The sequence below is a fragment of the Crinia signifera genome, chromosome 11 (genome assembly GCF_055691185.1).
Source record: "Crinia signifera chromosome 11, ASM5569118v1, whole genome shotgun sequence".
In the NCBI taxonomy this organism is placed as follows: Eukaryota; Metazoa; Chordata; class Amphibia; order Anura; family Myobatrachidae; genus Crinia; species Crinia signifera.
In genome coordinates this window covers 30,449,013-30,469,655 of record NC_139227.1, presented here as the reverse complement: position 1 = coordinate 30,469,655, position 20,643 = coordinate 30,449,013, and the positions used below count along the sequence as shown (strand labels likewise).

At 47.1% G+C, this 20,643-nt stretch overlaps 1 protein-coding gene across 3 annotated transcripts in view; it reads right to left on the bottom strand.

Annotated features, from left to right (window-relative positions):
* The window catches only part of NLRC5 (NLR family CARD domain containing 5), a 127,760-nt gene that overhangs the window by 62,267 nt on the left and 44,850 nt on the right, over positions 1-20,643 (bottom strand). For 2 of the 3 annotated variants that reach the window (XM_083165094.1, XM_083165096.1), the window contains 10 exons: positions 17,310-17,393; positions 16,012-16,101; positions 13,878-13,943; positions 12,241-12,324; positions 7,718-7,801; positions 7,180-7,266; positions 6,412-6,471; positions 2,344-2,379; positions 1,333-1,416; positions 806-889 (listed from right to left, as the gene is read on the bottom strand). In XM_083165094.1, the coding sequence (XP_083021220.1) occupies positions 806-889; positions 1,333-1,416; positions 2,344-2,379; positions 6,412-6,471; positions 7,180-7,266; positions 7,718-7,801; positions 12,241-12,324; positions 13,878-13,943; positions 16,012-16,101; positions 17,310-17,393 (759 nt within the window). The remainder of the gene's footprint in view (positions 1-805; positions 890-1,332; positions 1,417-2,343; positions 2,380-6,411; positions 6,472-7,179; positions 7,267-7,717; positions 7,802-12,240; positions 12,325-13,877; positions 13,944-16,011; positions 16,102-17,309; positions 17,394-20,643) is intronic. The other variant, XM_083165095.1, reaches the window with a different exon arrangement.

The window sequence follows — 20,643 nt, the reverse complement described above, 5'->3', positions numbered from 1 at the left end:
ATGGGTGCAAGGGGAGGAGTTGGAAGGAGAGAAGGGTCTTGTGACTAGGAAGTTGCTTCCTCTCTGGAAGTTTTTCCCCACCCTCCCATCCCTATTTTCTGTCTCTATTTTTTCTCATTTAGGCGGCGGTAAAGAACGGTCAATTGTGTAGATGGAATTTGTGTAGATTAGTGGGTGCGCTCTCCAGGCATCGATTGTCACGAGCCATACTTCTTTGCACGGAAGATGGCTGCCACCACCGACCCGGTGGATGGCTGGGAGAGTTGATCACCAGCGGTGTGTGAATGATATGGTGATCCTACCCACCCCCTTTTCTTTAAGCTGACCGTTCTTTAGTGCCACCACCAATATTATAGTCATAGTCTGTTGTCAAAATAAATTTGACATTCATTATTTGAAACGCCAGCACTTGTGTCCGTGTCGTTATTTTTAGATAAGTTTGGTAAGTTAAGTGTTAAGGGTTTTAAGCATGAGAGTACCGATGGTGAATTTATGTAGTATGCAGCACATCTGGTTTGTGGTCATGTAATACTGTCGTATGCAGCACATCTGGTTTGTGGTCATGTAATACTGTAGTATGCAGCACATCTGATTTGTGGTCATGTAATACTGTCGTATGTAGCAGATCTGAGTTATGCTCATGTAATACTGCAGAATGCAGCACATCTGATTTGTGGTCATGTAATACTGTAGTGTGCAGCACATCTGGTTTGTGGTCATGTAATACTGTAGTATGCAGCAAATCTCAAAACTATTTATACAAATGGTCAGGTCACAAAATGAAAATGAGGAATTAATTACTCACTTAATCATCTTCAGGGCTGGAAGGGAACCCAGGAACCCTGCAACAGTCTGGACGCCCATATCACCGAGACTATTGTGCGATAAGCTGTGAGGACAGAAGATAAGTGGTAGCCTATTAATTAGAGGTAATAGGACATGACCACAGTATTGCACAACATAAAGAACCTGAAATGGAGAAATCTATAGAAGGTTATTTCTAAAGGACAGAAAAGTGGAGTTTGTTTTTTTTTTTTCACCTTTTTGAGAATCATCGAAAGTCTTTTATGTAAAATGAACTGATTATTGCTAAACTTATTAGTAAGTGCAGACTTTTCAGCCTCCAAATGATCAAAGCCAGTTTTTGGAAGCAAAATTCAGCCGAATAGGAGAAAAAAAAGTTAAAAAAGGAAAACACTGTACAAAATAATAAATATGTTACATTGTAAAATCCATTATTAAACTGAAATGGATTCATCCATAAAGGGGTGACCTCCATTCTGGGGTGACCTCCATTCCGAATATCAAATATATTGTAAATATCCAACTTACTTCACCTCTGTGAGACATGTACCGTGCTTCAACACTGGGTTTAGACAATCCAGATTATATATTTCCAATCCACAGCGATTAAAGCTGGATAAAAATAATAATAATTAAATATAAAAAAAATTAACATTTAGAGATAGTTTGTGCGGTATTTACTAAGATGGGAGTTCTATTGAAAACCACGTGCACTGCAGGTGGGGCAGATGTAACATGTAGAGAGGGTTACATGTGGGTGGGGTGTGTTGAAACTGAAATCTAAATTGCAGTGTAATAATAAAGCAGTCAGAATTTACCCTGCACAGAAACAAAATAACTCAGACAAATCTATCTCTCTCTATACGTGTTACCTCTGCCCCACCTGCAGTGCACATGGTTATGTCCATTTTGAGAACAAATTTGTACTGCGATCAGATCTGAATAAGGGCCATGAACCGGTCAATTTCACAATTTTTTTTCTGTCAGTGTCAACACTTGAGCAAATGGACGCCAATAGTGTTCGCTTGTTACGCTCACATGCCGACCTATTGACTGTCAACCTAGACATTGCCTGTCAACCACCAGTATACACAATACAGTACATTGGGCCTAATTCAGCTCAGGACACAGAACTGCAAAAAAAATCCCGTTCTGGCAATTTGCACACGCGCAGCTCCTGCAGGGCACATGCGCTAAGTGTCAAAATGCGATCAGATCCCGGAAGGTTGCAGTTTGTTTGGTGGTGGGGTGGAGGTGTGTCCGGACCATTTTCATGGTGGGTCGGGATGGCTGCATCAGATCACATACAGCCGCTGTGATCCAAAACATGGCGGCCCATAGGAATCTGAAGCAATCGCGTTCGCAATTAGATTGCAATCGCATCGTGGGGAGCTACTTTACTTGCCTTGTGCAGGGCGGCCCCCCAGGATGTGAGAGACTGCAGTCTTACTGCAGTAATCAGCCCCATTGTACGAGTATACAGTATGTAGCATGTACTGAGAAAGAACTGTACAGTCCTGATCAGATAGAATAACATACCTTAATGTTCCCAGGGCTTGACAATGTGAAACTGTGCTGAAACGGGAGAAAATGAGAATGTTAAACACATCTACTGAAAGGCAAGTCTTCATTCTTCTGGGGTTTATTAAGATGGGAGTTCTATTGAAGAAAGGTTGTTGCCCATAGCAACAAATCAGATTTGATCTATTATCTTCTAGAAAGTGCTAAATTAATAAGAAATAGAATCTAATTGGTTGCTGCCCGTCGGTAGGACAACGCAGTGGCGTAACTACACCATCCCCCCCCCCCCCCAAGAAAAGTTAGCCCCCCTACCCTGCCTTACCTCTGTTGCTGCCGCTGCCGCGTCTGTAACCAGGACCTACAGATCTACTTGTCTGTGGTCCCGACGCTCCTCCTCTAGCATCCTATAAAACTGTCTGCTGTAAGGGAACAGACATTTTCTGAGGGAGATTTTTCATTAGCAGCAGGAGCCGAGCCGGGAGGAGCATCAGGACCGTAGATCTTCGTGTCCCGGTTACAGTCGTGGCGGCAAGCTGCAAAGGCAGGCAGCAGCGGAGCGACAGTCCCCACACTTACTCAGTGGGGTCTGTGGAGCTATTGTTGCGCCGCTGGGACAGCAGGACAGTGTCTAATTAGCAGGACCGTCCCACTGTAATCGGGACAGTTGGGGGGTATGAGGTAACATGACCTCTCATATGTGTAATGTTCTCTATTTCATTCTAATATCCAGCCAGACCAGTGCTTGTAGGCCACTGCTTCCCCTCACAGCCATGGGATGTTGCCCATAGCAACTAATACAATTCTGTCTATCATTTTCTAGGATGAAATAAATAAATCATAGCAAGAATCTTATTGTGATTAGCACTTTTCACTTCACTTGTACAGTGGGGTGTATTAAGTTAAAAATGCGGTATCTTACTGCATTTCCTAATGTATTAATGTCCGTCCGCCGCATGACTGCATAGCAGGGTATCGCCACCCAAAGGGTTTATTTTCGCCTCCCGCCGTCTCCACCGCAAACCCCCCGCCTCCGGCAGCAGGAGGGAGGAGGAGGAGGCGCCAGGGACAGCCAAGCTGAGCTGTCCCTTCATGAGGGGAGCAGGAGGCGGCACACCACATTACAGGTATTGCGGGGGACTTCCGTCACCGCACCTCGATGCCAGCCGCATATGTTAATACATATGCGCTGGCATCTTAGCCATACCTCCCAACTTCTGATTAAAAGAAATAGGGACACTCGCGCGCCTTCGCCGCGCGAGCGTCTGGAAAGGGGCGGGGCGTATGCAAATGAGGGCACGGCTTATGCTAATTAGCCGCTACCTCATTTTCATACGAGAATAGACACTGTGCGCATGCGCACAGCGTCTATTCTACTAGATTGGGGGGTCTCCCAACTGCCACCCCCCGCAGCGGGACAATGCCTGCCGCGGGTGGGACAGCGGGACAGGACCCCAAAATCGGGACTGTCCCTCTAAAATCGTGACAGTTGGGAGGTATGTCTTAGCCGGTATATTAATACATCCCGTCCTTAGAAGTTTTAGTAAATTTACCTCATAATGGGCGGGATGTTATAACATCCGCGGCCCCCCTTCGCCGGACATCGCATTTTTAATAACGGCATATGCTATAACATATGCCGTTATTCATGCAAGGGACAGCTCTTGCGGTAAGAGCTGTCCCTTGCGATGCGGTGCCGGCGCTGGACTTCCGGGTCTGTGACCCGGGAGTCCATCTGCGCATGCGCAGACCCCGGCGCCGGCCGCAGGGCACGCTGGGAGGGATCCGTGACGGATCCCTCAAACAGCGCTGCGGTAAGAAGCCCATAGGCTTCTGCAGGGATTCGCCAGCTTTAGCTGGCGATTCCCTCCGCAGCGCTGACACTGCGGAGGCGCCATATAGCATATAGAAATGCGGTAGAAACCCCGAAAACGGGGTTTTTACCGCATTTCTGCTATATAGCATCCCGCCCAATGGGCGGGATATATTAATATACATTGCTGCCCTTCGCCTGATAGCCACCGCGATGCTGCCGCATATGTACTAACATATGCGGCTAGCATCGGGTTGCGGTGACGGAGACCCCCACGATACCTGTGATGTGGTCTGCGGGGGTCTCCGTCACATCCCGGCGGCTGCCAGTGTCCCCCTGGAGGAGAGGACGGGGGGGGGGCGCGGGCGGCGATAGAAGCGATACCCTGGCAGGCGGAGACGGGGCGGACGGATGATGGTAAATAGGAAAATGCGGTAAAACCCCCGTTTTACCGCATTTTCCGTTTAGTACATCCCGCCCCAAGTCCTAACATCAGGTGTAAGATGGCGGGCTTGTGGAAACATGGTCACACATTGAGGTGATTCTGCATCTATAGGGCACATCAGCAGCTGATCAGCAGCATTCATCGTTAGCTTGTTCATGTGTACGGTGATAACATCATGTCATGGATACAATAACATTCCTAAAATTGACAAAGCAGCCTGAGCGCTGCGAAACGCGTCTTGAGGAGTCCATAGAGGAGGATCAGCAGTTGAGGACCTGCAGGGCACTTCACTAACAATACTAGCCCGCCGCCTGACTGACATTTATCTGCGGCAACCAGGTCCCCACTGCGCATACAGACAGCCGGCTGGGAAGTGAGTCCAGCAGCCGCTGTCTGCGCTGCACACGCCAGCACATGGAAGTGCTGGGCTGTTCCTAACCCAGTGGAGCACCGTCCATCCTAGCCCAAAGTCGGGTCGACGGCTAGCGCAGCACCCGGAGAAAGGGTTCAGTTAACACCAGGCACTTGGCTCGGTACATCCATCAGGCCAATTCACAGATGCCCTCATGATCGGAGGAGACAGCACCAAGCACCAATAAGGAGTTTTGCTATATACAGGTTGAGTATCCCGTATCCAAAATGCTCGGGACCAGGAGAATTTTGGATAATGGATTATTCCGTATTTCGGAATATTTTAATATTTCAATTATGTATTTTGAAGTAACTTGCATGTATGCTGTATAAACACATAAAATACACACAAATATATTTTTTTACCACATAAAATACACACAAATATATTTTATTTGTTCAAAAAACAAGGTTTCAAAACATGAAACTAAATTTGTGTACTATCTCAGATATTGAATTTGAATGCCAAGCAATCATTTTCTTGTACATATATAGTGCCAGTTACATATCATGTCACCAGTAGTGCTGTTACAAATGTCCCCAGTGAGTTTTTAGCAAAAAAAATATTTTTTATTCACTTTCTGGAATGTATGGTTTTCGGAATAATTCGGATAACGGATACTCGGATACGGGATACTCAACCTGTATGCGGTGTGTATCCGTCCTGGAAGCCCTGATCCCACTTGGAAAGACTTATAATATCTTGCCCACAGCAAATTTGTGCGAGACTGAAACATCTGTCCACACCTGGCAATTTATCCATCCAATCAGGAACTGGTAACTATTGGTTACTTCTCATGCAAATGCAGTGAAATGGCTTTTTTATAAATTTTTGGTACTTCTTTACTTTCACGGCGCCAGCATGGCGCCGCGCGTCAGAGTCCCCTTGCGGGGCTCGCTTCGCTCGCCCACGCTGCGGGCTCGGTGGCTCTCTACGCTCGCCACGCTAATTAAAATCAACTCCATGCCAACATGGATAGTGGAGGTATGAACTATCCATGTTGGCATGGCGTTGACTTCGTTTTTTTTACTTCGTTTGTGGCGAGCGTAACCCGGAAGTACGCGCGGCGCCATGCTGGCGCCGTGAAAGTAAAGAAGTACCAAATTTTTTTATTGAAGTATTGCATGCATGCAAACCATTGTCTTTTAGTATAATTTTGTGTGTATATATTGTGTTATTTGTGTAATAAACTGTTTTAGCGTACAGAAGGCGCCCACTGGTTCTTTTTTCCTGTTTACCCCCAAAGTGAGGGCGGCATCACTCTACCAGAAGGCAGCCATCTGTACGCGGCACAGTACACCTGTCCCTAGCGCTCAAATTTTCCCATAGGATTCTTTTAATGTCATGGATACAAGTCTGGGTTTGGTGCACGGCCTTTGTTACTTGCACTTTGAAAACTTATATTCACATATTTCTTACCTCCTGTTGTGACTGTCTACCCAGCCATTCAGCTCTATGGTAACTTTATTTCCACATACTCTAATGACAAAAAAGAATCATCAATTTGTTAAATTAGTAATTTATTTGCCTCTCTTTTTTATCAAACAGGAAAATAGCTTTAAAGGGAAGAGATGAGGTATATAGTCATAAGGATATTTGCTATAAAGTTCAACTTAAATGTACATTTACGCAGCATAAATGTTTTATCACTTTGGCCTTATAATGCCTGTACGTCAGTAATGGGAAATTAGGCCAAACTACTGTAGCACAAAACTCTGCCACTTCTATTCATACAGATGGATCAGCTCACATTGGAGCTGCTCTTGGCCATTCTATTTGCCATTCGCCAGCCGCCGCCAGCTGACAGAAGAGGGCGCGCGCATCAGACACTCACGCACCCCGTTCTGTCGGAGCCCGCCGCCACCATTTGCCGGCTCCCCACTGCACCCCCACTCGCCCTGCCTGTCTCCCTGAAGCGGAGGTATCATTGCAGATATTTACCTAACCTGTAGGGCAGGGGGGGCAGAACCTTATCCCGTCAGCTGCCCTTCCCAATTTTGCCGATCTGGTAGAGTAGGCTTCTATTGTTGCATTGTACAACCTACTCTTTTAGGAAGAGCAATATAACTTGTTACTTTAGTATAGTGCACTCGTCTGCCTAAACTTCACCCTCCATATGAAACAATGCATGTCCATCCCAGGGGAAAGGTGATTGTAGCATTAAAACATCTGAATGTTTCTGCTTACCTGATGCCCTTAATACTTGCAGGAGTCTGGGTGATGTGATGGACAAGTGACATTAAATTCTGTCCTCCTACCCATGGTTCGTCAATGCTGCAAAGCAAAGTGTGTGTCAATTTACCAACAATGAGATATAGGTGGGGGAGGAAGGTGGAGGGAGGGAGGGAGAGAGAGAGAGAGAGAGAGAGAGAGAGAGAGAGAGAGAGAGAGAGAGAGAGAGAGAGAGAGAGAGAGAGAGGGGTGCATCAGAGTATATCAAATAATGGGGCAGATGTATTAAGCCTTAACAAGAGATAAATGCATGTGCGATAAGGAGAGATAAATGTCCAGCCAATCAGCTCCTTACTGACTTTTTCAAACACAGGCTGATCACCCTTGGATTTATCTCTTGTTAAAGCTTAATACATCTGCCCCAATATACTTTAACTGAAGGACATACACATGAAACCATGCACTGAATGGCTACATGGAAAATGGACGTGGATATGTGGATCTGAAGATTGAGTTGCCTTAATGAAGAAATAGTGGACACATCTGGACTTACCTCAGGGTTACATCATGAGATTTTTTTGATTGCACTCTCAGACAATCCGTCACAACATCCAAAGTTATATTGTTCCTCGTAGATCTGCGTGCACACAAAATGATTACATAATAATCAACGCACTCTCACGCTACATAAGCAAGTCTAGATTATGGGCCTCATTCTGATTGACTCACAAGGTTGCGAAATTCCCCCCGCCCTTCTCCGCCCCACCCCCCTCCCTCGGCGTGCACCCGGGGAACCGAAAGTTGGCCGGGGTGGTTCACGCACCCTGTGTCTGCACATGCGCAGACACTAAACATTGGCCCTCCATGCGAAAGCACCGGGCACCGAATGAATCAAAATAAGGCCCTATGTGTATACTCTATAATACACAAGTGAGGATAACACTGTTTTAACTTCTATGACTAATACCCTGATAAAAGATAGAATTTGATTGGTTGGCCATAGCAACATCCTATCTTTAATAGAACTCCCATCTTAGGAAATAACCCTCAGAGATTGAGCTGAACACAGATATACAAGTGCCACACATCACATTAATCAGCAGCCCTCTGGTGCATGCATCCGATTGCGCCAAACACGAGCAGAGTCTCACAGGACCTTGCACACAGAGAGAGGCTGTTTGACGCGACTGCAGCAATGATGTATGAGGACACATCTGTAAATGACAATAGTGGTAACAGCACCAGACTGGTATAATATACCCTATATTACTACACATCTGGGAGCTGCTGTATATGAGATATACTCATAGGCGTGCGCACGGGGGGTGCCAGGGGTGCACAGGCACCTCCTAATGACCGGGCACCCCCCGAACGATTGCAGCCAGGCAGACCCCGCGGCTGCTTGGAGGAGCAAGCGCCAGCGGGGCCTGCGGTGAGCGAAGATGCCTGCCAGGTACAGGCTGTGTATATAGTTGCTGCGCTGTGCTCTGGGTCCCGGCCAGGACGACGGGATGTAATTGCTGCTGATTGACAGCACCATATAGGGTGCCGGCGCCGTATAGGACAGGACAGCTGAGCGATGGCTCAGCTGTCCAATCGTATCTGACACAGCAGCCTGCGGCTCAGTGACTGGCTGCAGGGAGAAGGAAGGAGGTGTGGAGGACCTGCAGTGCCACTGCTGTAGGAGTCGTTGTCAGCCCCACCAGGCAGCCACATAAGTGAAAGTAAGGCAGCAGTTTTACATTTACAAGTACAGTATGAGTTTGAGTGTGTATATATATATATATATATATATATATATATATATATATATCTCTTATATATTTGGCTACATCTGTCACTCAAACTGTGTGTGAGTGTGTGTATAACAGGAGGGACACATTGCTCTGTTTCTGGACTTCTCCCTTAATTAATGATTGCCAGCACCTGTGTTGAAGCACCTTTCTAATCAATTAACACCATGTGTGAAACAGGTGATGGTAATCATACATTATGAGGGAAGTCCAGAAACAGAGCTATGTGTCCCTCCTGGAGAGGGTCATGTTGGGAGGTATGTGACTGACTCACATGACAGAGAACCAGCCCAGTGAGCCCACAGTGCCAGACATCCTCTGCCTCCCCATGTTGCCCAGCAAAGACACTGCACCAGGTGAGCGCCCCCGCCGCCCCACCCGCGATTCGCGCCCCCCCTGTGACCCCGCGATTCGCGGCACCCCTCCCGCGGCAAAACCCCCCCCCCCCCCTCCCCATGGTTATGGTCGACAATAAAAAAGGTTGACATGAGATTTTGAGATTTTTCATTTTTTGAATGTTCTCATATTCATTCATGTGTCGACTTGGACACCAATGAAATGCCACACTTATGTCAGCATTTACATGTGTTCACCTTTCTGTGTTGATCTTTTCTTGTGGGGATTCGCGGCACCTCCCCCCCCCACCGCGACCCCTCCCGCAATTCATGGCACCCCCCCTGCGACCACCCCCTTCCCGTGATTCGCGGCACCACCCCACCCTTTGACCCCCCGCCCCTCCCGCGATTCGCCGCCAACCCCCCCTCCCACGATTTGCAGCAACCCCCGCGACCCATCCCTCCTGCGATTCGTGGCAACCCCCCGCGCCCCCCCTCCCCCAACCCCCGCGACCCCCCCTCCCACAATTCACGGCACCCCCCACGACCCCCCCTCCCGCAATTCGCAACCCCCCCCTTGCGCGATTCACGCCCCACTCCTGCGTTTTGCGGACCCCCGCCCCCTCCCGAGATTCACGACACCTGCGCCCCCCCCTCCCGCAATTCTGCCCCCTCCCTCGATTCATGGCACCCCCGCGCCCCTCCCACAATTCACGGCACCCCTGCTCCCCTCCTTAGTCCCCCGTATGCCCACACACCCCTATCACTACCCAGCTTCCTGCTCTCCTGAACATAACTTCCACCACTGGGGAGTCGCTGACGCTGTGTTGCCCACATACCCCTATCATGCCTCATAGCCCAGCCTCCTGCTCTCATGCACCCTCACTCCCACCCAGTAGGAGGAGACACTGACTCAGGGCCACCGTCCTGTACTCCTGTACTGCCACGCTGGACCCTCACCCACTGGCTGCACTGTGTCTTCCACCCTCCTCTTTAGTCCCCCTTATGCCTACACACCCCTATCACTACCCAGCCTCCTGTTTTCCTGTGTTGTGTCCTCCGCCAGTGGGGAGCCGCTGACTCAAAAACACCCTACTTTACTATTGCACACACACACCCACACCCACAAATGTCACTGTACCATCCACACTATCAATGTACATCTGCTTTTTAATTAAACAAAACAATGCACACCCCCTTCCACATCATATGCTCTCTATGTAACACATTTCACCTATAACTCAAGTTGCAATACAGGCATCTTTCATACAATTCTAACCATATTTCTCACGATACAAACGTTCAAAAATTAAGGGGGCGCAGCCCCTCACGACGGTGTGAAGAGCGCCCGTAGGGCGCGATGAATCACCTAGTATATATATATATATATATATATATATATATATACACACACATATTACATACCCTCCAACATTTTGTCCATGGAAATCGGTACAGCATGGAGGGGCGTGGCCACATGTAGAGGAGGTGTGGCTACATTTCATATTTCTGTGGCCACACCCCCACATGAGGACGAACGAACATTAATTTTATTACGGTACCCCCTTGAGCTGCTCTGTCGCCCGAGTCCCGCGGCGCCAGTCAGCCCAGATCAAAGGGTGCCCAGGAAGGGTGCGCAGGCAGCATTCTGACATCATGCGACGTTTGAACGCTGGTTGCCGGGACGCCGCGCAAGGCACCACTGGGAATGGGAGCAGCTGCACCAGGAGACAATTACCCCCCACTGGGCCCGATCCGTTCCGTCCATGATTGATCGCAGCCCAGAGTCATCGCCTGCTGCCACCGCCGGAGAAAATCGGTACATCGGTACATTTGGATTTTAGCCGGTACAGTCCGTTAAAAAACGGTACTGTACCGGCTAAAACGGTACAGTTGGAGGGTATGCTATTATACTCACATATATATAATCCCCCCCCTTGCTCTTCCCAGCCTTTCTTTCCTTACAGTCCCCTCTCCCCTGCCCACCCCTGTCATGTCCCTCCCCCCCATAATGTGTAATGGGCATCACGTGTGTCAAATAATGTGTAATAATGTGTAATGGGCAACACGGTGTGTGGCTTAATGTGTAATGGGCATGACGGTCTGAGACGTAATAGGCATCACGGTGTGAGGCACACTTGTAATGGGTATCACGGTGTGAGGCGCACTTGTAATGGGTATCACGGTGTGAGGCGCAACATGTAATGGGTATCACGGTGTGAGGCGCAACATGTAATGGGCCATATGGTGTGTGGCATGACGTGTAATGGGCATCACTTGTGTCAAATAATGTGTAATAATGTGTAATGGGCATCACGGTGTGTGGCATAATGTTTAATGGGCATCATGGTGTGTGGCATAATGTGTAATGGGCATCATAGTCTGAGACGTAATGGGCATAACTGTGTGAGGCACAACATGTAATGGGCATTATGGCATGTGGTATACTATGTAATGTCTGTGTGACGTGTAATAGGCATTATGGTGTAAATCTTAGGCGCACGCACTGTCCCTATGGTCCCTATTTTACAAAAATTTGTCAAGCCCTGGCATGTGGAATGGGCATTAAAATGTGTGGCAATATGTGGAATGGGCATTACTGTGTGATGGGCATTATGGTGTGTGGCATTATGTGGAATGAGCATTATGTTGGATGGCATTAGGTGGAATGGGCATTACTGTGCAATGCATTATATGTAATGGGCATTACTGTGTGTGGCATTATGTGGAATGGGCATTACAGTGTAAATTTTTGCAGCGTACCTTCGGCGCGCACTGTCCCTGTTTTTAGTATTCTGAAGTGCATATACATAAATGTCACCTATTTAATTTGCATTGATGCCCATAGGCGGTGATGGACACGCCCAATAGATGGTGATGGACACGCCCCCCCCCCCATGGTGCACCCTCTAATAAAATGGGCTGCGTACGCCTATGGATATACTCACATAAAATGTGTCATCTTGTAACTATTCTCCAGCACAACCCAGAGCTTAGAATGATGTTCTGCTTGGAAGTTACATGCAGTTAATCTGAAATAAAATGAAAGAGAACAAAACTACAGTATCTACAGAACAGAGAGCAAGTTTACTTCTAGTATAGGTCATATGGTTGTGGTGGCTCCAGAGGTCCTACTGTATACTTTTCCAAATGGGACCCCAACGTTAGAGGATCGGGCCAATCTACAACTGAGCTTAAAATCCATCAACTGCAGCAGACAGGTGCAGGAAGAGGTAGAAGTAGATTTTCCAAGCAGTGACGTAACTACAGGGTGGCTAGATTGACAAATGTCCAGGGACCCACAAAGTCAAGGGGGCCTACGTCCGAGATCATTCATTAAATACTGCAGACTAAATACGTGATTTGGTAATTCATTTCTGTGTACACGATACTATAAAGTTACTACAATTACAGCTGTGACTTGTAATAAAATGATCTGATGGCCTGGGGGAATGGCAGCTCTGTTTGTATCACAGTCGCCACTGCACCCAGCAGGGCCGGACTGGCCATCTGGCACTTCTGGCAAATGCCAGAGGGACCGATGGCCAGGTGGGCTGATTTCTTTGTGCAAGGTGGTGGCTCCGCCTCACGATCGGCACATAGAGAGAGCCGCTGGACTCGTGGCAGGTCCGGGGGCTCTCTCTGTGCGCCGCTGTGGTCCAGGAGAGAGGGGGCATCACACACCGCTATTCCTGCAGAGAGAGGCAGTGCGGTGGATGTGTGTGGGCGCATGAGTGCGTGTGTGCACAAATGCCAGGGCCGATTCATCAGCCATGCCGTCGCTGGCACCCAGGATGCAACAGCACTCAGCTTGTCATTCCTATTTGAGACCGCCCCAGACTAGCCAATGGGAGTCTGGGGGTGGGGTTATAGAAGAAGTGCTGAAGCCAAATGCTGCGCCCAGCGTGCAGTTGTGGCTGTGGGACACAGCGATCCCAGGGGTCAAGCAGCCATCACACATATTACACGTAACGTTAATGGTATGTTTATTTGTGATAATGGGGCAGGTGTGTTAAGCCTGCTAAAGTGATAAAGTAGTGATACAGTGAGAGATGATAACACACCAGCCAATCAACTCCTAACTGTCATTTTTCAAACACAGCTGATTGGCTGGTGCGTTATCAGTATCACCTTCCACTTTATCACCGCTTTATCACTTTACCGGGCTTAATACATCTGCCCCAATGTGCGCTATGTGAGTGTGGTCAGCCACCACTAATAGCATTTTCAAAGCTTTGACACTATCTTGCCGTGCCGCCTAACGTATTTCTAATAGGCACGACTAGGGAAGCCAATCCCGGGGTATTTTTTTAATTCCGGTATTTGGTATTGAAAAATTCTCAATCCCGGGACTCCCTGGATGCCGGGATTGGCCTCCCTAATAATTTTTTTTTTTTTAAAACGCAAAAATCCCAGAAAATTTGGGTCTAAAGGCCACCCTAGGCACGATCCAGAAATCATTCAGATATGATTAAAAATGGGGTTGCCTAAGGGGTTATAAAACTTGAATAGGAGACTCGCCCTGAGGGTTTATTTTATACAAACAACAAAAAATTAAAGTTGTGTTTCTAAAACAAAAAATTACCTTATTTTCCTCAATGAGTCTCCAGCAGGTGAAAATACAACATGAATTGTTTCTTTTGGATTTAAACTAAAAAAACATAAAGTTAGTCAGTAATTAAGGAATTATTATTATTATTTTTTAAAAGCAGCAGAAAAAAAGCGTAAAAAATACTATAAATAATCTATAATCGTCAGCTACACACAGGGCCCTTATTCTGGTTGACACATACATGCGCATGTTCGCACGCACCCATACAATATGCAGCCGCACACACGCATTCATGCTAAACAACGCCCTTACCACATGCGAACGCGACTATTCGCAACAGTACACAAAGGGGAGTGTACTCCAGCTAAGCGCACACTTCTGTGCTCCTAACCGCACTCACGTGAGCGCAGGATCGTGCACTGTGCATGCAAACAGCCTCTGTGGTTTTATTCGGTACTTGTTTCCTAGCACGGCACCCATCGTAGGTGATCGCATACCTTAACTTAAGGTATGCGATGGACGCGATTTTAGGGCTATGTTTAGCGTCCATCGCATGCCTTGAGCTAAGGCATGTGATGCGACCAATGCGATGGACGCGATTTTACATAGGGAACAATGTTAAATGGGCCAATGGACCCGATTCATTGTATACCCACCCTTATGGGTATTTTACATGTCAAATGCCCCCCCCCCCCCCCCCCATTGTTAACACCACCCCACGATGACCGCCAACCAGAAGCGTGGCGGGTGCAGCGAGCCCGCGAGGGGCGGCGGTACGCGTCCTCCGACCTTTTCATACCCCCACTATACACGTCGGTGTGGAGTTGATGTTATATAGTGTGGCGAGCGCAGCGAGCCACCGAGCCCGAAGCGTGGCGAGCGCAGCGAGCCCCGCAAGGGGGAGCGTAATACCTGTGAAGTAATGGGCGTGCGCTCGCCATGCTTCGGGCTCGGTGGCTCGCTGCGCTCGCCACACTATATAAAATCAACTCCACGCCAACGTGGATAGTGGGGGTATGAAAAGGTCGGAGGACGCGTACTGCTGCCCCTCGCGGGCTCGCTGCGCTCGCCATGCTTCGGGTTGACATTGATCATGGGGTGGCGTTAACAATGGGGGGGCAACAATAAACATTGGGGTCTGGGGGCCATTTAACTTTGGGGCCAATGTAAAATCGGGTCTCAGGGACCATTTTACATTGATTCCAATGTAAAAATCGCGTTGATCACATCGCATGCGATTTGGTTGCATGCGATGCGATCAACGCGATTTTTGTGGGTCCCGATGGATACAATTTTTATCGCTGGCGCCGTGCTAGGAAACAAGTACCTTTTATTCATTCGCAACTCCAACCGTACACACGCAGCCAAGCCATCCTCAACACTACACTTTATTTGAATGGCCTCCATTGTTTTTATTGCAAGTCAATTTTCATCATTAGTGGCCATTATTAATTAGCAAGGACACGTTTATTAGTTCCCTGTGTTGTTTTAATTAACTCTATGGGGGGGTATTCAATCCTGAGTCACGACTGTTGATCAGGCTAGACAGTAGGACCCTCCTTGTCCAGCATTGGGGGGGGGGAGGTCCCCACTCCTCCAGGGTCCCTGCCGGGGCTGACCACAGGGATGAATGCTTTGGTCGGGGGAACTTGCATAAAAAAATTCCCCCGACTGTGACATTACTCTGTTGGCTGTTTGGGCTTGGTGCTGGTTGTCAAAATACGGGGGACCCCTACTCATTTTGTCCCCCGTATTTTGGAAACCAGGACCAGCCATTGAGCCTGGTGCTGGTTTTAGAACTCCAGGGATCCCCTATGTTTTTTGTCCCCTGAATTTTGAAAACTCAGGAGGGGGGACCCCATGCCGTTCCCCCCCACAAATTGCACATGTTCACTAATTAGCACATTTTCATTACTAAAATTCACACCATATCGCATTTTTCACCCACAAATGCGCATCCCATTAAATAGTTGTTTTTTTACAAAAAATTGCGATTTGAAGATTGCGATAAGGTTCGATTTCAGAACCTTGAAAAATCGCATCCTATTAAATGTCACCCAACATTTCTTCTGTTGAGCTAGATCTGCGTTAACAGTGTGTGGTGTGGGTTGGGAATGGATGATACAGTCTAGTAGAGAGAAATAAAGCCAGATGATTTTGGTCTTACCATGCGTTAATCTCTGTAACATTCCTCCAGGAACTGAGAGAAGACAGTAACACAAGGACCCCATCCTCTGATAAATGGTTCATGCACATGCTGTCAAAAAATATACTGAAAAGTTAGTCTTGGCATATACCCCGTAACCCCATAATAACCAGGAGCTTGGCATACGTTTATGACCAGAGCATCAATTTAATGTTAAATCTTTTGTTAACCACTGTGAGGTTCATGTAGAGTTGGACGTACTTTACCCAAATATTGTTGGCGTAAGAAGCGGTTGGAAAAATGGTGCATTCTGCGCAATGTGTTGAGGCTGATGCACCAGGTTTATGATTTCACATTAATATATATATATATCGATTTTATGATTTAGCCCTGCCCCTACATATTAGCCCCACCCCCTACACGTGATTCCTTGCATTATGTCCAAAATCCTGCCCATTTCACTAGGAAATGGGCGGGACGTGGAAGATTTGGATACTCTTCCCTGGACTTCCCTAGATTTAGGGGTCATGCTTCCCCTAAGCACATTATTTCCCCCCATTACGTCACTTTTCCCTTAAATTTGGGGCCAATACAACCCCCCAAGCAGACTCCATCTCACCCTACTACCACTTCCAGGACCAAAATTTGCTGTCCCACTCCTGTCAGTAGCAAAAATAATAAAATTAATAAAATAAGTCTGGTGTGCTGCCCCCCCCAGCAAGTGCCACCCCTAAACATGTGCCTAACGTGCCTAGGGGCGATACACTGCCTAATTAAGTGCAAACAAATACAAACATTTGTTGTCTTCATGTTTAAAAATCAAATCACAGTCTTCTTTCCTGCCGGGGGCCAAAAGGATATACTAAATTAATAATGCAAATAAAATGCAGCACTAATTGGCATAGTATTAGTGGGAGGGATCAAGACATAGATGTATCAAGCTTCAAAAAGTGATAAAATGGAGAGTGATAAACAGCCAACCAATCAGCTACTACCTGCCATGTCACAGGCTGGGTTTGAAAAATCACAGGTAGGAGCTGATTGGCTGGTTGTCTATCACTCTCCACTTTATCACTTTTTGAAGCTTGATACATCTGGCCCATACTGAGCCAAGGCGCAGCATGCATCTCAAAGCAAATGCGACAGAACATGCATCCGACCGTTTCTGTTCTGTCGTCCATGCCAATATATTTCTCTCTTACACTAAATGTATTTCTGTCCAGTTTTCCTTTCCCTTCCTCACAGGTGACTGCCTGCCCCAAGCCTGACACATTGGTGCCACTCTCACATCTAAATCACGGAGAGTGCAGGACACACACCTTACTTCCAGCAGGTTCGGGTTCCGCTGAAGCGCTGTCAGAAGGGACGTCACATCCTTCCTGCCAATATTACAGCTGTTAAACCTGGGAACAGAACACATGTTTACCTAGAGTGCCAGTATCAGGAGAAATTGAGATAGTTATAGATAAGTAGGGACAGGCGGCAAATATGCTACACAGTACATATAAAGGGCCTGATTCTGGTTGAGTCCCAGAGTGCGTGCTCAGCTGAAAAAACTGGTGTACAGCTGTGCGTCTGTACGTGATTCCCTGTTTTACAGCTGTGTGACTCTGTGCATACACACTGTGGGACTTCAACGTACACACTATGGGGCAGATGTATTAAGCCTTAAGGAGAGATAAACGTCCAGCCAATCAGCTCCTTACTGACTTTTTTCAAACACAGGCAGTAACATGGCAGTTAGCAGGTGATTGGCTGGACGTTTATCTCCCCTTATCATCCTTGGATTTATCTCTTGTTAAAGCTTAATACATCTGCCCCTATGGGAGGTTTACGCTCTGCCATTCTGTGCGTACACACCGTGGGATGTTTGTTCTCTGCGACTCTGTGTGTACACACTGTAGGACAGGCATGTCCAAACTATTGCCTCCCCAGCTGTTGTGAAACTACATATCCCAGCATGCCTTGCGATAGTTTTAAGATTCCCTAACAGCAAAACTGAGGCAAGGCATAATGGGACTTGTAGTTTTACCACAGGTAAAGGGCCATAATTTGGACATGACTGCTGTAGGATATTTGTGCTCTGAGATTCTGTGTGTACAGTACACACTGTGGGAGGTTTTCACTCTGAGATTATGTGCGTACACACTGTGGGACATTTGTGCTCTGCGATTCTGTGCGTACACACTGTGGGACATTGGTGCTCTGCTATTCTGTGCGTACACACTGTGGGACATTGGTGCTCTGCGATTCTGTGTGTACAGTACACACTGTGGGAGGTTTTTACTCTGAGATTATGTGCATACACACAGTGGGACATTTGTGCTCTGCGATTCTGTGTGTACACACTGTGGGACATTTGTGCTCTGCGATTCTGTGTGTACACACTGTGGGACATTTGTGCTCTGCGATTCTGTGTGTACACACTGTGGGACATTGGTGCTCTGCGATTCTGTGTGTACAGACTGTGGGACATTTGTGCTCTATGATTCTGTGTGTACACCCTGTGGGATATTTGTGCTCTGCGATTCTGTGTGTACACACTGTGGGACATTTGTGATCAGCGATTCTGTGTGTACACACTGTGGGACATTGGTGCTCTGCGATTCTGTGTGTACACACTGTGGGACATTTGTGATCTGCGATTCTATGTGTTCACACTGTGGGACATTGGTGATCTGCGATTCTGTGTGTACACACTGTGGGACATTTGTGCTCTATGATTCTGTGTGTACACCCTGTGGGACATTTGTGCTCTGCGATTCTGTGTGTACACACTGTGGGACATTTGTGATCAGCGATTCTGTGTGTACACACTGTGGGATATTGGTGCTTTGCGATTCTGTGTGTACACACTGTGGGACATTTGTGATCTGCGATTCTGTGTGTACACACTGTGGGTACACACTGTGGGACATTTGTGCTCTATTATTCTGTGTGTACACCCTGCGGGACATTTGTGCTCTGCGATTCTGTGTGTACACACTGTGGGACATTTGTGCTCTGCGATTCTGTGTGTACACACTGTGGGACATTGGTGCTCTGCGATTCTGTGTGTACACACTGTGGGACATTGGTGCTCTGTGATTCTGTGTGTACACACTGTGGGACATTTGTGATTTGCGATTCTGTGTGAACACACTGTGGGACATTGGTGCTCTGCGATTCTGTGTGTACACACTGTGGGACATTTGTGATTTGCGATTCTGTGTGAACACACTGTGGGACATTGGTGCTCTGTGATTCTGTGCGTATACACTGTGGGACATTTGTGCTCTACGATTCTGTGTGTACACTCTGTGGGAGCCTTGCTCTCTGCAATTCTGTGTGTACACTGTGGGACATTTGTGCCTTGTGATTCTGTATTTACACTGTGGGAGGTTTGCGCTCTGCAACTCTGTGCGTACACAGTACACTGTGGGAGGTTTGCGCACTGCGATTCTGTGTGTACACTGTGTGTGTATGTGCTCCTTGACTCTGCACACACTGGCCCTTTTTCTGATCTGATTGCAGTGCAAATTTGTTTGGAAAATGGGCAAAACCACATGCATTGCAGGTGGGGCAGATGTAACATGTGCAGAGAGAGTTAAATTTGGGTGGGGTGTGTTGAAACTGAAATCTAAATTGCAGTGTAAAAATAATGCAGCCAGTATTTACCCTGCACAGAAACAAAATAACTTACACAAATCTAACTATCTCTATACATGTTACATCTACCCCACCTGCAGTGCACATGGTCTTGCCCATTTTCCAAACAAATTTGTACTGCGATCAGATCTGAATAAAGGCCACTGTGCGATGCTTCTGCTCTGCAACTTTGTTTTGGGGATGAGCTGGAAGCAAAGTAACCATTGTGTTTCCTAACAATTATATAATAGTTGACGCTTGTTTGTAGATACTGAAATCCTGAATAATATTTTGGATTCCAGGGGTGAAATGTAATAGGATGAGAGATTCAGAGAAATCTCCAGTTTGGTAAGAAATCTCCAGGTTTTTTTTTTTAAGCAGCAACCATTTATAATTCAACATCAAACTGGTATTGCAGTGTAAATGATTGCCGCTTTAAAAAAACTGGAGATTTCTTACCAATCTCTCACTTTCTGTATATCTCATCCTATTACATTTCACCCCAGTTTTTGTTTTTGAAAAAAGGTCTTTAGCTCCCTCTAGTGGATCTCCAGGAAAATGAAACTATTGTCTACAAGAGCAGCATAGGCTCAAGTGCATTTAAAAGCCTGGGAATTTGTAGGTGACTAATAAAGTTGTTGAAGAAGCAAGGTGCTGTGGGAAAAATCCAAGGCAGCAGGGTCATGGGACTTTGGGCCAATCAGGTAGCTTTGGGGAGGCAGCTTGAGGAATGGTATATAAGGGATAGCTTGAGGGGTAGCACTTCCTCTTGGGGCGAAATGTAATAGGGTGCGATTTTTTAGACATGTGCGATTTTTGGTCAAAAACGGCCGAAATCGCACATTTAATAGGTTAAAAATCGCGGTAAAAAGCGCACTTTTTACCGCGAAATCGCACATTTTAAAGATGCGATTTTCAGTCACACTGAAAATCGCATCCAGATGTTTTCCCATAGGAAACTATAGAACTCGCATATGTAATAGGATGCGAGTTCTAAAGTCGCATATGGGACCTTACCAAAAAACG